Source organism: Alternaria triticimaculans (assembly GCF_023758025.1).
Source record: "Alternaria triticimaculans strain BMP 0046 chromosome Unknown scaffold_1, whole genome shotgun sequence".
In the NCBI taxonomy this organism is placed as follows: domain Eukaryota; kingdom Fungi; phylum Ascomycota; class Dothideomycetes; order Pleosporales; family Pleosporaceae; genus Alternaria; species Alternaria triticimaculans.
This window is the reverse complement of record NW_026055958.1, coordinates 1,002,517-1,019,287: the sequence shown is the minus strand read 5'-3', so window position 1 is coordinate 1,019,287 and position 16,771 is coordinate 1,002,517. Positions and strand designations below refer to the sequence as shown.

The window sequence follows — 16,771 nt, the reverse complement described above, 5'->3', positions numbered from 1 at the left end:
CATATTTGGCAGTGATGGAATAGGCGGCGTGTGTTCGAGACGAAGAAGTATGATGAATTGAACTGTATGGACGCTATGCTCAGTTCGCCATGTAAGAAAAGAATAATGATGAAAAAATGCACAGAAAGTTGCCAGCTTTCCAGTTACAAGGACCTAGAGTTCCCGGCCAGCTACCGATGGTGAGTCCTCATATTTGTAGCACAGCACGCCCTCGCCTTCTTGATTCAACGTATCCAGAACCTCACGAACGGCAACATCTTCGGCCATGAACCCCATCCACACCGGTGTGTCTAGTGTAGTCTGCTCGATAGCGTCGGCAGGAGGCCCAAAGCCCTCTATGGTTCTTGGACCACCGATGTCAGTCAGGCGGGCGGGATCGCGGCTTTGCCAGAGCGTCCACATGTAGTCGAGCTGGCAATGATGAAGCCAGAAGAGCGGGTCGTTTGGAGAGGAGTAGATGTCGCTTATCTGAGCAGGCTGTTAGTATGGGAGGAAATCGTAATAGAAGAAGGTTACGTACGTCACCACCGATAGCCATGTGTCCCAGCCCATGCGGCGACTGGAACGCGTTCGTACGGATCTTGTCCTCATCTTTGACAAAACTCAGCCCATCGATGAAAGCCTGAAGCTGGTAGTAGCTCTTTGCTTCCATGGTCGCTGGGTAGATGTCTTCCCAGCCGGTACTTCCATTGAACAGATCAAAGTCAATAGCACGCGTCAAGCAGCGCGGGTTTGACGCCAGCGATTCGACCGGCCCGATGTTCAAAGACGAATTTCCAGCGAATGGGCCGTCCTTGATGCAACCATCTGTGTCGGAACCGTCGCCACCAAAAGCCTTCAGCACAGGTGAGGTGTAGATGGAGCCATTGGCGTTGGTGGACGGGTTGTCGAGAGTCCAGTCCCAGTAGGGTTGTGCACCAGTGTAGTTGCATTCGGAGCGAAGCACAGATTCGAAGACCCAGATAGCGTAGCGGTGCCAAGGTAGGAAGACACCAACCGTGTGGATGCCGTAGATTGTGACGTTGGCTAGAGAAAGACCAGTTAGTATGGGTGTTGTTTCGGTAAGCAATGTCTCACGAAGGGTACTTACCAGCAGATTCAGGATCATTGGCGAGTGAGGGCACATCTTGACCACCTGTCGCATCTTATTAGCTGACGTGTATGCTTGTGGATGACGATGAGTACCAACCTCGCGTAGCGTTGATGTGTAAGGCGACAAAGTCGTCAAACCTGGTCTTCAGAGTGCTGAATACTTCGGTACCCTTGGAAGGCGCCCGCTTCAGACATTGAACGGCATCAATATAGGCATTTTGCTCAGAAGCGTTCAGCATACGCCTACGAGAATGTCAGTAGAGACCACAGACGGATAGCTTTTGCTCCGAGACACATACCACTCCTTTCTGATGCGCGGGTTGGAGCAGCTACCTGCAGTCTCATTGACAGGCAATGCGCTACTCAGCGAAGCGATGGTTAACGAGAGTAGGGCTGATAGACGCATGATGATGAAAGTCAAAAAACGAGTGTGGCGTGGCTCCAATAGCTACTGCGGAACGATACGCTACCTATATAGAGATTCCACGACATGTCTATGCATCCGAAATATGACAGAGATTAAACCTCCATGAATACGATGAAACGACGTTGAACGGGTCTGCCTTGTAGATCATATGTCACGTTAGTTCACGAGTCGTGCTTCGGTCGCTGTACCCTCAACGTTGTTGCACCGAGTCTGTGGAGCGGAAGACACAGAGCCACTGGGGATTCGCTGATCAGCATTAGCGTCGGCGTTGCGTGGTCTTGGTGATCTATTTTGACATGTAGCATGTCGGTAGCTCGAAGTCGGATGCGCTGAACAACTAGCACCCGCATCCGACATCGAGCTAGGTACCATGTCTCTCGCGTGGTTTAGTTAGCAGTTGGTACGCTCAAACGCACTGTTTGGAAGTAATGTTTCCGCTTTCGGTAAGGTCTGTCTAGCATCGACGCACGCGTTCCGGGGAATTTTGGGGCGTCATGGGCCTCTCTCTGGCCACATAGTGTTGAAGCTCTGCGAAATGCGATGGTCTCTACTGGGAACGTGAAAGTCGGAAGAACACCAACACTTCTTGCCTCTACTACGCACTATAACAACGCAATAGAATTCTAAGCAAAAATAGAGATATATAATAGAGGCTAAGAATTAATTCTGTCTAAATAGATCTTTTTTTTAGGTGCGTTGTAGTAGTGTTGTTAGGCCTACCCACTATTAGCCTATTTCCGACTTTCACGTTCCCAGTAGAGGATGGTTTAGGGGTGAAGTTCAGTAATCACGTGCTAAGGCGCCTGAGCTCGCATCAATGCGAACCAGGATTATGATGTAAAAATCTGGGGCTGTGCAAACAGTCAAGTGTTGTCGTAAGTTGGTCAATTGATGTAGGCATCTGGTGGAATGAAGAGATTCTGGGTGCGATTCCCCAATGCGCGCATGCGATGCGATGATGCGCTTGAACCCTGCCAAGTCTCGTCTCAGCAGCCAATCGGGGGGATAGGTCGTCGGGGAATAGTCACGGCGACCCTGTCAGTTCTCCTTCTCCCCACCTCTTCACTTTCCTTATCCTCTCACCCCGCTTCCTACCTTACTTAATTGCTCCTTCCCCCCTCGTGAGCCGACAATGCCATCACTCATGGAGCTTCTACCTATCGCGGTAGCTTTTGCTGCTGTCATAGGAGGTTTCCTCTGGTACAGCAGCAGCAGCGGTGGAAGCCGCAAGGTGTTGAAGCCGACGGAATTCCAGGACTTCAAGCTCTCGGAGAAGACGGTCCTCTCGCACAACACCGCCATCTACCGATTCGACCTCCCGCGTCCTACCGACACCCTCGGCCTTCCCATCGGCCAGCACATCTCCCTCGCCGCTACCATCGCCGGCCAGCCCAAAGAAGTCGTCCGCTCCTACACACCGATCACATCCGACGAAGACAAGGGCCATGTCGACCTGCTCATCAAGTCATACCCCACCGGAAACATCTCCAAGCACGTCGCGAGCTTGAACATTGGAGACACGATCAAGGTCAAAGGCCCCAAGGGAGCTATGGTCTACACACCCAACATGGTTAGGCATTTCGGTATGATCGCTGGTGGCACTGGTATCACGCCCATGCTCCAGATCGCGAAGGCCATCATGCGCGGACGCTCTACTGGTGACAAGACCGCCGTCGACCTTATTTTCGCCAACGTCAACCCCGAGGATATCCTGCTCAAGGACGACTTGGATGCGCTAGCGGCCAAGGACCCCAAGTTCAATGTCCACTACGTTCTGAACAACCCACCCGAGAACTGGACCGGCGGCACTGGTTTCGTTACTGCCGATATGATCAAGGAGAAGTTGCCCGCGCCTGCGAGCGATGTTAAGATCCTCATTTGCGGGCCGCCGCCCATGGTTGCGGCCATGAAGAAGGCAACCGAGAGCCTGGGTTACGCCAAGGCAAAGCCAGTCAGCAAGCTCGAGGACCAAGTCTTCTGCTTCTAGATGCTGGGGATGTTGGCTCGCCAGATATATTAATTAGATATTGACATCTTCGCCTAATTGATACCATTGCAATACACCATGACATCCAGCCCAACACCACTGAATCACTCTATGCGTGCATGTTGCTATTCTGAAGCCAGTTTATATCAAAGAAATCCACTGACTGGCATTCAATGGAAGGCTACTATAGCAAAGTAGAAGAAGAACAATCGCAAAATAATTACATGTATGTAAAACACTCAAAGCGCTCATCGTCGACGTCCAAAAAGATATCATGATGCTAACGCGAAACGCCATGCGGAAAACAACAAAACCATGCGAATGCCAACCGGACCCAGGGTATTCAGAGCTCGTAGCGCAGCGTAACACAACAGTCCAGCAGCCGCCTAAATAAACGCCCTCGACCTGATTACAACACGAACCGTCCTCTTCCTCTTGATAGTACCAGTACCCGCAGCGCCGATACCGCCGACAGCGCTATCCCCATCGTCACCGGGTGTAGCCTCGTCCTCATCATCCGTAATCTCTACATCCATTTGATCACCCTCAAGTGGGGAACCACCTGGTGTATCATTCCCCAGAACCTTTGCCAGGGTATTATACTCCTTCTCGTCCAACTCCACCACTTGCGTAACAGGAGCAGCAGGGGCAACAGCAGCAGCGCGCCGCCACTGATAGTTCCTGACTGCGTCATCAACAACTCTCGTTGCAAAGCCCTCTTCTTCTTCCAACGGCGGGCTCAGCTTCATGATAGGATACCGGGATCTCCATGCTCCCCTCCCCTCAGAGACCCCATCTACTACAAAAAACCCTTCTGACCGCTGACACGACGGAGATTGGAGCGTAGACTGCCGCCGTACTTTCCTTTGTCGGCTGCAGAAACTTCGCCCATTTCGCCCATTAGGAGGCCGATAGAGCTGCCTCGTCGTGAGCGCGTGTCGCCAGCTTCACTTGCTGGCGCTGCGGGGACGCCGAGGGCGCTACGACGTTCAACGCGGAGATTCTTCCAGCCTTCAAGTTCGCGCTCGAGACGCAGGGTCTTCTCTCGTTCTTCGCGAAGTTCGCGCTCGGCGCGCTTAGCGGCGAGTTGGTTTGTCGAGTCGGAGGACTGGAGGTCATCGATGGTGGCCAGGAGGCCGGAAATCTTGTCGCGCGACTTGTTGAGGTCGTCCATGACAGACGCGTTTTGCTTGTCGCGGCGCTCGATCTGTGTCTGTAGGTCCTTTACCGTACGGTCCACGTTGCGGACGCTACGCGATTCGGAGAGACGAGTGGATTCACTGTCTTCGAGCGCTTTTTCGAGCTAATGGATGAGTTAGCATCAATCGATAATGTGGGTTAGTGTGATCTGAGTCAACATACCTCTTGAATGCGTCCATGGAGGAAGCGGACGTCCTTGCCAGCTGAGCCGCTGTAGCCCTTCGTCTCGAGATCGACCAAGCGAAGTTGCAGGTCCTTCAGACCCTTCTCGACAGCCGCCTTGTCCTTGTGAAGCTTCACATTGGCTTCCCGTTCAGCTACGATATCCTTTTGCAGCTCTTGGGCAAGGGCCTCTGCGCGGCGCATCTTGCCCACCGCGGCAGCAGTGATGTCCTCCTGTTGTGCCAAGCCGGACTTGAGCTCCAACAAGTCACGATCGTAAGCAGCTGCATTGCGCATAGCTGGAGACTCTGAGCGAGAGAGTTCATCGAGCGTATCAGCAGCTTCTTGCAGACGCGATTCGAGACGCTTCTTTTCTTCGATAGCAGAATCGCGCTCGGCTGCAAGGTCATCGACGTTGGTGCGCAAATTCCGGACCTGTGATAGCAGGCTGACGATCTTGGATTGCGCTTCGTTATGCGCGTTGGCGGCTTCGTCGCGCGAGTTGGAGATGGTTTGCAGAGTCATCTCAAGACGGCTCTTCTCCTTTGCCCAGGTCGATGAGTTAAGCAGCTCGTCGTCCCATTTGTTCCTCAGCTCCTCGATCTCTTCCCGTAGTCGGCCATTCTCTTCGCGAACGTGGATTACGTTCTCGCGCTCCTGGTCGATTTCCTGGGTAAGGGATGCCAGCTCAGACTGGTACTTCTTGCGTGTCTGCTCAAGCGAGGTTTCGCTGTCCTCGACGTCATGAGCGTGCTGACTTCTGTAATCTTCGAGCTCGTTCTGTAGTCGTTTCTTGGCTTGCAGAGCTGTCTGTAGGTCGGTCGAGAGGTCTTCAACACGTTCGTCGTACCGTTGAACCGTTCGCTGCAAGTCCTCAACCATACCGTCCATCTCCTTCCGCTCAGCCATGATCGTTGCGCAAGTTTCCTCGGCTTCCCGCGCTTGAGTCTTGGCGAATTGCTCAGCACGAGATGCTCTCAATACGGCAATCTCCGCTTGTTCCAACTTGCTGAAGTACTCGTCGGCCCTGCTCTTGTACAAGTTCAAGCTTGACTGTACATCGACCAATGTCGATGTCTCGTTGTCCAGTCGGATCTGGAGATCAGCAAATTCTTGGAGAAGCTGGTTATGGTTGGCGTGCTCTTCCTCTCGCTCGTTAGTGAGATCTTCGAGCTCAGCTTGCATCTCGCGGAGCTCAGACTCTAATGAGAGCTTGACCTGCTTGATGTCGTCAAAGGCCGTCTTGGCGTCGGCAAGTTCATTGATGGCGGTGTTGTGAGCCTGCACAATCGATTTACGCGATTGCTCTTGAGATGTCAAGAGATCGAACAGCTGTTCGTGAGACTTCGTCTGGACTTCCTGGTAGGAGAGTTGACCGGAACGAAGGCTATGCTCAAGGGCAGAAACCTTGGTAGCAGAGTCGTCAAGCATGTCATGGAGACGGTAGTTCTCACGCTCCAATTTCTGCACCCTTCGAACAGAGGGACTATCATCCTGCCAGCCGTTGCGCTCAGGCGAGCGTCCAAGCTGTTCTTGAAGGTGTTTGTTCTGCATTTCCGACATCTGCAGCTGGTTCTGCACCATCTCAAGCTCGGCAGCCATGTCCATGCGATTGTTGAACGCGACTGTGTCAACAGTTCGGTCAGAACGTGCGGAGTCGTGCGTAGCATTGCTGATGTGTCGCTGGTTGGTGGGTGTGTTCGTGATGGAGAATGGCCGCTTGTTCTCGCTGTCTTTGCGGTTGTGTGTAGGCGTTTGACGAGCATTGGTTTGATTGACTTGGCTGCTGTTCATCTCCTCTAGCAGAGCACGCTTCGAGTTGGCATGGCGTGCATCCATGTCATGAAGCTCGCCCTCGTGCCTTTCTCGGAGCTCGTCAAGCTGAGCCTCAGCACGCGAGTATCGCTCTGATGCTACGCGCAAAGCTTGGTTCGCAGCCTCCAGGCGCTCGGCAATGTCCACCGTTCTAACAATGTCGGGCTTCGCAGCATCGTAAGTGATTGCAACATCGGCCGAGTCCGGATCAAAGACCTTGCGAAGAAGCATAAGCTGTCGATGGCATTCCTCCAATTCCTGATTGGTGTTGTCAAGCGATGATTGAACCGCCTTTGTGTTGGCTTGAGCTTGTGTACGTAGCTGGCGTTCAGTCTCGAGCTTGCGGTTGACATCTGCGAGTTGTAGGTTGATGGTAGAGGAGGCCTGCTCTGCGTTACGACTTGTCTTATGCTCTCTTGCAAGCTCGTGATTGAGGTCCTCAAGGCTGAGCGACAACTTCTCTTTCTGCTTCTCCAAAGATGCGATCGTGAGCTGTGCGTCTTCGAGCTGACGATAGAGGCGCTTGTTGTCTTCCTCAGCCTTGGACTTCTCGTGAGTCAACTGGGTGATCTTCACACGATGAGTGTCACCAGCTCGCGAGTTTGATCGCGCAATGTCTAAGTTCTTTTGTTGAAGTTTGTTGAGGAGTGCACGATTGTCGTTCTCAGATGCTGTAAGTCTCCCCTTAATGGTGACTATCTCGCGTTCGAGACGCTCCTTTTGCTGGTCGTTGCGCTCCTTGAACGAGTCTGAGTCGGCGAGCATCTGCGTCAAGTTATGAACCTGTTCGGCCAAGTCGTCACGCTCTGCCTCGATTTGGTCAAGCTGTTGATCTTTTTCTTCCAGCTCGCGTTGCTGGATGGCTTGCCGTTCGGAAGCCAGCCTTGATTGCGCACGTTCTGCCTGAGCATCGGCATCCAACTTCTGCTCTTCCAGCTTAAGGTATTTCTCGCGAAGGCTGCGGAGTTCGTTCTGGTACTCTTTCCGCTCGTTCTCGTGTGCTGTGCGAGTTTCCGTAGCTCGTCGAAGAACGTCCTGCTGGGCGTACATCTCCTTCTCAATAGTGATCTTGGATTCGTTCAACGCATCGTAGTCGCGCTTGAGCGTGTCGTACTTGTGCTCTCCAAGCATCTCAACATCGTCGCGTGATTGTCTCTCCCGACTGAGCTCCTTTTGGACAGCAAAGAGCTCAGCCTTGAGGGCTTCTGTCTGCTCTTCCAACAGCTTCCGACTTTCACTGTACTCAGCGTCCTCGGACAGTTTCTCCTCAAGTAAACGTTTCGCGTCTGCGGCTTCACGTTCGAGCTGTTGCTTTTGGGAGCGTACAGCATCCAGCTCCGCCTTTGCGTCACGGAGGCGGCTTTGGAGATCGTCATGCTTGGAAGCCAGGGTTCGCTTTTCATCGTCAAACAATCGGCGGTCGTTCTCGTAGTTCTTGAGGTCGGTCTTCAGGATCGCGAGCTCGCTTTCCTTACGTCTGATCAGATCTTCGTAGCTAGTCGATGTCGATGACAGATCCGCCATTTGATTACGGATTTGCCGATTCTCATCGAGGAGTTCTTTGATCTGGTTCTTGCCGGCCTGTACCTCCTTCTGTGAAGCTGCCAACTTAATGTCGAGGTCCTGGTCTGTCTTGAGAAGTTTATGTTCGAGGTCCTCGAGCTTTCGCTCCTTCAATGACAGGTGGCTCTTGAGCATCTTGATTTCCTGGTTCATCGTCTCCTCAGCCTGGCTTCTTTGAGATTGTTTGACCTCAAGCTCTTTTAGCTGCTGATCCAGACGCGCGTTCTGCTCCTCTAGCTCCTGCGTTTCGCCCTCGAGCTTGCTGATGATTTGGCCTGCTTGTTCCAACTCTTTGCGAAGATGTTCGACCTCCTCCTCAGTCCTCCTCTTCGCTTCCATGAGATCGTCTAGCTGGTCTTCGAGTTGATCCTGATCTTCGATAGCACCAGCCAGCTTTTCGGAAAGCTCAGTCTCGCGGAGCTGAAGACGCTTGAAGATTTCTTCCTTGTCCAAGGCAAGCGCACGTTCGCTCTCAAGCGTCTTCTGGATACGTTGGATATCCATTTCTGCGCGCCTTCGCTCGTCCTCGACCCGCTGTCTTTCAGCAGCTTCTTGTTGCATCTTTTCCTCGAGCTGGTGGATCATCTCGTCGCGCTTCTTGACCTCTGCTGCTTGACGTGTCGCACCAAGCATAGGCCTCATCCGCGCGAAGAGCCTCCACCATGGGTTCGACTGCATGTCAAGGTAGACCTGGAAGTTGCGCTGAATGATCCGAGTGGCCTCGGCTCGATAGAGACGTTTGTGAGCTAGGCGACGTTGCACAAATCCACGAGCTGCGGACTGGAAACGAATCATAATATCGCGGATAAGCGCATCGCGTTGATCTTCGAGTTCGGCAAGGACACCAGCCCTGAAGAAGACCTTTGTGATTCCGACACGGTACAATGACCTGTCAAGGTTGATCTTTTCGAGAATCATGTTGGCCGCGACCTGCCCTTCGAGATAGCCCCTGGGGAGATCTCTGCAGAGTACCTCGTATCTCTGACGGAATTCCACGAAAGGAAGTCGGTTGGGGAAACCAGTACGCGCGATACGTATACCTTCCAGAACACCATTGCAACGCAACTGGTCAAGGACAAGAGGTGCGCTGAATTGCTTTGGTCGCTTCTTGTGATTTGGAAGAATACATCGGACGAAATGGGGGTGGGTGGAGTGGAGCTGAGTCATGAGCGTCGCCAATTGCTCTTTGTGGCGTTGAGCGACAGTACGGAAGAGGCCCTTCTTGACGCGGCTGCGTGCTCCGCCCATGCCATCGTCCGCATCAGCACAGTCAACAAAGAGATTGGCGATCTGCTTGTCAGCGGAGCCAGCCAGGAGGCGAGTGACGTTGTCGTTCAGCGGATCCTTGTTCTTTTCCAACCAGTTCTCCGTCGAATACTCTACTTCGGCAGCGTAGTGGGTGAGGACGAAACCTTGAGTAAGGAGCGATCGCTTGTACTTGGTGCTCTTGCGGTCCCATAATGAATGCAGCTTCTCTGTGAAGCTCTTGTCGGTGGCTTTGGGCATAACACTGTCCTCGTCCAGGCAGGAGAAGATACCAATGGGGTTTGGTAGCTCGATCAGGTCAATTGTCGGCTGAAGATCGCGGCCAAAGTCGATGAATTTCCATTCTATCTGCTCGCGTGCGTATTCTTCTTGTTCCAGAACAAACATGTGGTGGTTGAAGAATTGTTGTAGCTTCTCATTAGTGTAGTTGATACAGAGTTGTTCAAAACTGTTCTCGTCAAAGATTTCGAAACCGGCGATATCCAGCACGCCGATGAAATGTGAGTCATCTCCACCACCGCCGGTCTGGTCGAGCTGGCGATTGATACGGTCGACAAGATCACCGAAGCCACGCTCGTAGATACCCTTTGCGAGGGCATCGATGGAAAGATTGACTTGTTCGGGTGTCTGAACTTTTTCAACCCACTCTCTGCCGGCCTTGACGCGAGGATGCAAAAGGGCTTTGATGAAGTCATCAGCGGAGATGCCGAGTAATTGGGCGACTATCTGGGCTTGCTGCTCAGCTGCAAGATTCAGTGTAGCCTGGTCTGCCCGCCGACTCTCCTTGACGGCCCGGATGTTGCCAAGATGCAGGACTGCAGCGACCGTCTTCAAGATGGCCGATTGCTCCTTGTCGGTAAAGCCCATGACATGGAAAGCTTCGATCAAGCCATTCCACTCATCTCGGTCATCCACACCGGAAATTACGTCGTTGCCATGCCTTGTATACTCAAAGTCGTCTGTGTCTTTGTTGTCCAAGAAGAATTCCTGCTTCATCTGGCTCTGTGCGCCGCGCAGCAGCTGATAGAAGACGTGGTAGTTGCGCTCGTTTGAGTTGAGGCGCACGACTCTTGACTTCTCCAACAGATACCAGTCTATGTACGCGCCAGCGATGTGTCCGGTGCGGGAGAATTCGATCCTGATAAACTTTCCGAAACGAGACGAGTTGTTATTTCGCACCGTTTGCGCGTTACCGAAGGCTTCGAGAATGGGGTTGGCTCGTAATATCTGCTCGGATAGGTTGGAGAGGTGGCGGCCTCCTGACTTTGCCCGTGGGGTTTCCGAGTTGGCGACAGCGGCTAGATACTGGATGACCTTCTTGGTGTTCTCCGTCTTACCAGCACCGGATTCTCCGCTATAGAGGGTCAGTTACGGCTGGTATAGATGTTGGGCTAACTCACGTCACGAGAATACTCTGGTTGGTGCCTTCCTCTATGAGATTCCGGAAGGCATGATCAGCCATGGCGAAGATATGCGGCTTGGTCTCCTCCCTACTCCGCCCCCGGTACATGTTGATGTACTCCCGCGAGTAGATGGGCAGCGGGCAGTAGGGGTTCACGGTGACGAGAAACAGTCCGGAGTAGGTGTATATCAGGTCAGCCTGGTATCGCATGTGGAGGTTGTGGATGACCGAGGGCTCGTTCAGATGGGTGAGTTCCGCCATGTCGTCGGCCTTGTCGAACTTGGCCGGATTGACCTTGTCGATGGCGTCGGCGTCGACATCCTGCTGTGTGCCATTGTCGCATTGAACGAGGATGCGTCCGCCCGGCAGGTCCTCGACGACCCACCCGCGGACGAAGGCCGTGACAGGATCTCTAAGCCAGACATAGCGCTTGCCGGAGAAGTCGTTCTCGCCTTCCACGATGCCACCCAGGCGCGGAGCAGCGTCGTCGTCCTCGGAGATGAACTGCGGGGCAAAGGTGCCGACGGGCGTGCTGTTGCGGTTCGAGTTGGAGCGCAGGCGTGCCGAGTCACTGCGGCCCAGCGGCGGGCTGGTGAGGTTGGTGAGGGAGCGGTTGCGCAGGTGGCCCATGGGGGAGTCGTCGGCCTCGTGGAGCGGCGAGGAGACCGAGTTCCTGGCAAAGGGAGTGCCGCGCGAGTTGCGGGCGAAGGGTCGGCCATTCGGCGCGGGCCCGTTCGCGCTCATGGTGGTGAGTGGTGGTGGTGTTGTCGTGGTGCAGTCGTCGTCGTATCCGAAGGGGTCATTTGGGCTTAGTTGATTGACATTGCCCCAGTATGTACAGTGGTATGCGGGGACGCGGGTGCAGACATGCAAAAGGAACCCTAGGGAGGCTTTGCTGGTACAGACGCTGCACGTAAAGTTGTTGTAAACAATGACAGCCGCTGGGGCCCCTAGCAACAGCCGGGGTCGTGATTGGGTGGAGCGTGCACGGACATTTCTCGATACTGTCGCGATGCACAATATCTCACGAACTGCCCACGCTCCTCCATCACCGCGCGTCATGGCAAACAACTACGCGCATCCCCCGCCCATGCAGCAGCTGCCGGGCATCCCGGGCATCAACCTCGCCCCGTATGCGCAGAACGGCCAGCAGCCCCCGTTCCCTGCCTTTCCTCCGCCCGATGCCAATCTTTGGGCGCTCTTCCAGAGTGGCTCCTTCCCTCCAGGTGCCCCAAACCTCCCGCCGCCGCCGCCCTTCCCCAACATGGCCTTTCCCCCACCGTCGCTGCCTCCCCAGCCTCCACTGCCCGAGCGCGTGCAGGAAGTCACGGACAGCGACCGCGAAGATGGCGAGCTGAGTGAAGGCGACAGTTCGCCGTCGCTCATGGACAAGCTACAGCAGGATCGCGACGCGGCCAAGCAGTTCATCAAGCTTCTGCACAGCAACAACGTTTCTTACAAAGCCCTCGCCAATGAGCAGCTAGACCCCGAGCTGCTGAGGGGCCTGTACCAGAGCGCAAACCTGCCGTCGGAGCCTGCGCCCATCCTGCCACCCAAGCTCAACGATGCCGTCTCCAAGGCGCCCGCCGTCCAGCCAGTGACTCCCGTCGCGCAAGATGCGCCCAAGTCTGTCGCGTCGCCAAGCACTCCGGGTCATCGTCAGGACTACATAGCACGTCTCCAGGCTGCGAAGGCTGCGAAACAGGCCGCCGCCGCCAAACCCACCACGCCTGCGCCAGTCACCAAGACGCCCCAGCCTGCGACCCCGCCGGCTGCTAAGCCGCCTGTGACAGACGAGCAGAGGGCGCGCAATACCGAGTTGATTAAGCAGCGCTTGGAAGCTATCAAGGCGAGACAGAAGCCGCCAGTCACGCCCGGCTCGCATACACCCACGAGTGCCGCCTACACCCCATCCTTCTCTGCCATTCCAGGTCTTTTCATGGGCGCGTCTTCAACATCGAATACACCTGCTCCGGCTGCACCTCAGCCAGCATCTCTACCAAACTCTTCTACTCCTCACACAAGGCCGCTGGGCCAGTCTCCGCATGCTGACCAGGAAGATGATTCAATGATCATAGATGTTAGCGAAGACGAGTCCAACGGCAGCGATATGGACATTGACGACGATCAGCCCGCTCCTCAGGCAGGCCAGAATTCGCGCCAGGCTCCTGGCATTCTTCCCAACTTCCACTCCGGCGCGATGCCAGCAACCCCATCGGCCGCTGCTGTCGGTACCTCAGGCGCAGAAACACCCAACACGGTCGCGCGTGAGAAGGAGCTAGTGGACAAAGAGAAGCAGTTGGTGGCCATGCGCGAGACCCTCAAGAAGAAGCTCGCTGAAAAGCGAGAGCGGGATAGGTTGGCAGCAGCTGCCAGCGCCACTACATCACCGTCCGCGAGCCAAAAGACTTCGACACCAGTGCCATCTCTCCAAGCCTCCACTCCAGCTACGCTTCCCACATCCACGACCCAGTTTGTATCATTCCCATCACATTCCAAAGACACAAATCGTCTTCGCCGGGCGGAGATCCAGTCTAAGCTGCCCACTTTGGATGCCGAGATTGCGAGTAACGCGAGTAGGATGGCTCAGCTGACCAAGGAATTGGAGCAGCTAACGGCGCAGAACGAGAGGATCGCAAGGGACAAGGAGCAGCTGACCAAGGAGCTGGAAGATCTGGGTGTCGACACAGAGGGCATGTCTCACGCGCAATTACGAGCCAAGAAAGATGAAATCGAAGGCGAGCAGTCTTCGGACTCGAATTCCCCACTCAACCAAACCCAGCCTGTATCGCAACCCGCAGTCAAGGATACTTCACCGGTTTCACTTTCAGCTTCAAACCAACAAACTTCAATACCAATGGCACTCCCTGGACTTGGACAGGATACGGTTCAGCCCGAGCAGGAGAGTTATGAGCCCCCAGAGTTGCCAGAACAGGTCATGTCTGCAGAAGGCGCCCTTAACCCAGCAGCATCACGGATACATTTTAGCCCACAGGATTCACCTACCAATGGCACTCGGACCCTGAATCCTTCGGCGCCAGCCTTTGTCTCGACAGCTCAGCAAGACCAGATCGAAAACACGCAAAGTGATTCATCGAAAGCTGATGCGAGTGCACAAAATGCGATCGACGTAGCTAAGGCCAACGCCAGTGCTGCTGTGGACCAAGAGGTTCAGCAACCTATCACTGCCCCCTCGCCGTCAGAAGAAGGAGAAGTCGACATGTCTGTTTCCGAAGGTGACGAAGACGAGGAAGAAGAGGAAGAGTACGAGCCGGAATACGAGCCAGAAGAATCCGTCGTTATTCCCGAAGTACCCGTGGAAGAAGAAGTAGAGGTGCAGACCAAACCCGAGTATTCGCTCGAAAGTTCGCAAGCCTCCCCGCAAGAAGAAGAGGCCTACGAGCCACCCGACGTCGAAGAAGACATGCCGGATGTCCAGGTCGGCGAAGAATCCACCGCAGATCAGTATGAGCCCACGGCTCAAGCTGAGGCGGGAGATGGCGCTATGGACATTGCTACATCATCTGATGAAAGCTCTGACGACAGCGAATCCGACGACGAGTCTACCCCAGAGCCGGAAATGAGGAAGTCCATCTCAGCGTACAACCCGTTACATCAAGACGCTGGAATAGCTGATGATCTAGCGCCCGAGCTACAACCAGAGGTAACGTCTTCGGCGGCCGCTGGCGGACCTGTACGTCAACCACCATACCGGAGGCCTAGCTAATGCAGACCAGGTGCCTGAGGTGACCGAACAGGACGAAGAACCCGAGCCAGCCAGGTTTACTCCGTACGAAAGCCCGCTGCGAATGTTCAAGTCCTATCGCTATCATCCCAACTATGCTCAAGATATAAATGGTGGCTTCCTGTCCCTGACTTTTAGTCATCAGATCAACCCAGAGAAGCCGCTTTGCCAGTACGAACTAGCTGGCGGCGCATGCAACGACCCTGAATGTCCCGATCAGCACTTTAGGGAAGTTGCTATTACTGGTGCGTTGGGAGAGGCGTTTTTGTCTTGATTTCCGTTGTGTTTTGTTTTCCATTCATGACGGCTATACCTCTGCGCGGAAACTGACTTGTAATCATATAGGTGACAAACTGCTCGTCCAGCTCGGCACAGCGAACCCAGGCAAGACCTCCGAGGAAAAGCAGCGCTGGAATGACGGTCTCCGCGGCGTGCTCAAGGAACTTCGTCAGAAAAACATCAAAGACCCCAACGGCATCGCTGTGGAGATAGCGAGGTATCGCCGTCAATTTCTCAACGACGATACTCGTGTCGTCAACTTGTAATCCTTCTTAGCTCCCCTCTCTGTTCTAGGCCCTGCCTCAGAACAAGCGAGGGTGGCTTCTCATTCATCGTTCCCTCCATTGCTACTGACCTTGATCACATCCACTCAGCAGTCCGCTTCTCTTTGCGTACCCTTCATCGGTAAAAAAGTTGCGACATTGGGGGCGTATCAACAACTCTCTATCTCTCGACTGTAAGCATCGATACCCTTTCTCTGCATTGGCGTGGAGTTCACGGCTTGGGTCTTCGTTTCTTCGATCCACCATCTATCTTTATTGGATGCAACATGGGGGACTAGGACACACTCTAGCCCGTCCACTAGCAACCTGACCTGGTACGTATTGCTGCCAGCTGCTGCGCTCGGACAATTGAGATTCGGTCATCTCGGCGGAAGAGCGGGTGGGTGGCAGCTGCGCGGATATGGTTGGGGCGGTGGTCGTGGTAGTGACTCAGTCTACGTAGGCAACACGAATGCAAATTTCTTCTGTCAAATCTGCATAATCACACCAATGCATAAGCCTTCCGTCAAAACACCATAGCCACATTTGCATGATGCACTTGAATGAGGAATAGGGTACAGCGATTGATTCTCGTCAAGCTACCCTAATCCTTCCCCATCGTTTACGTTCTTGACACATAACATTCTAGTTGGAGATGCCAATAACACCGCAAGCAGGACGAGGACCAGCGTTACCAGTCTTCTTTGACTCCTCGTGTCCACCCTTGCCGAGGTCGTCAGTTCCAGCGTGAACGACAATGGTGCGGCCAACGACGCTCTCGGCGCCAATCAACTTGATCAGCTTGTCCGTGGTGCTGCCCTGAGCGTTGCCCTGGCCATCGGTCTTGAAGTTACCCAAGTCACCGACGTGGCGCTCGTCGTCTTCGGGCGCGCCGTGCGTCTTGTTGTGGGGGTTGACTGGACGGTGGTGTTAGTATGGATATGCATCTCGGCGGCTAGATCTGCAGGGTGGGTGTTCCTGCGTATCCGGTGCAGGGTCGTTGGGGTGTAGGTATAGGTGTAGGTGTGGGTCTGTACTCACAGTGAGGACCAGCAGACGTGCAACCGTTCGTGTTGTCGCCGAAAGCGTGAACGTGCATGCCACGCTCAGCATTGGCGTCGTGGCCAGTGATGTTCCATGAGATGGTAGTAGGGGCGGACTCGTCGGCCTGCTCAAAGGTGACGGTTCCCTTGACGTTCGAGTCTCCACGGAGGACGGCGACTATAGCGTTTGCGTTAGCATATCTGATCTCCTCAAGGGCCCTAGGCTTCAATCCAAGCTTCTGTAGCGCGTTGATGCGCGTGCAGTGTAGCGGAAGGCCATCAGGGTGTCTTGCAGCCGGCGAGCTGATTGGAGAAGTCCAACGACAAGCCCCAGGTACCAACTGACAGCATGGTACTCCTTGTGAGTCCCAAAGCTGTCCAATTGACCTTTTCGAGCGTTACGATACACCTGAGTACCGTGTCGTCGCAAATAATCTGCTCAATCTTACGCAAGGAGCTGACCCCACCTTCCCGCAAGAGGGCAAGCTCGTGAAGCTACTCTAAACATACGTACCGGCTTTGACCAT

The 16,771-nt window shown here is 54.3% G+C and overlaps 5 protein-coding genes across 5 annotated transcripts; 2 read left to right on the top strand and 3 right to left on the bottom strand.

The window, feature by feature from the left end:
* Nucleotides 1-153: 153 nt before the first annotated feature.
* On the bottom strand, nt 154-1,498 carry J4E78_000374 (uncharacterized protein; the record flags this gene model as incomplete). The annotated part of the gene is made up of 5 exons (XM_049361038.1): nt 154-468; nt 521-1,026; nt 1,091-1,135; nt 1,190-1,335; nt 1,392-1,498. The coding sequence occupies 5 exons, from the start codon at nt 1,496-1,498 to the stop codon at nt 154-156; spliced, it is 1,119 nt and encodes a 372-aa protein (XP_049226321.1).
* Nucleotides 1,499-2,651: 1,153 nt separating this feature from the next.
* On the top strand, nt 2,652-3,506 carry CBR1 (NADH-cytochrome b5 reductase; the record flags this gene model as incomplete). Its single annotated transcript, XM_049361037.1, has 1 exon — nt 2,652-3,506. One exon carries the CDS (start codon nt 2,652-2,654, stop codon nt 3,504-3,506), a length of 855 nt encoding a protein of 284 aa, XP_049226320.1.
* Nucleotides 3,507-4,305: 799 nt separating this feature from the next.
* On the bottom strand, nt 4,306-11,658 carry J4E78_000372 (uncharacterized protein; the record flags this gene model as incomplete). Its single annotated transcript, XM_049361036.1, has 3 exons — nt 4,306-4,809; nt 4,869-10,866; nt 10,913-11,658. 3 exons carry the CDS (start codon nt 11,656-11,658, stop codon nt 4,306-4,308), a joined length of 7,248 nt encoding a protein of 2,415 aa, XP_049226319.1.
* Nucleotides 11,659-11,974: 316 nt separating this feature from the next.
* Nucleotides 11,975-15,204, top strand: J4E78_000371 (uncharacterized protein; the record flags this gene model as incomplete). The annotated part of the gene is made up of 3 exons (XM_049361035.1): nt 11,975-14,608; nt 14,652-14,904; nt 15,005-15,204. The coding sequence occupies 3 exons, from the start codon at nt 11,975-11,977 to the stop codon at nt 15,202-15,204; spliced, it is 3,087 nt and encodes a 1,028-aa protein (XP_049226318.1).
* A 642-nt stretch (nt 15,205-15,846) lies between these two features.
* J4E78_000370 (uncharacterized protein) lies at nt 15,847-16,771 on the bottom strand (the record flags this gene model as incomplete). The annotated part of the gene is made up of 3 exons (XM_049361034.1): nt 15,847-16,118; nt 16,243-16,547; nt 16,755-16,771. The coding sequence occupies 3 exons, from the start codon at nt 16,769-16,771 to the stop codon at nt 15,847-15,849; spliced, it is 594 nt and encodes a 197-aa protein (XP_049226317.1).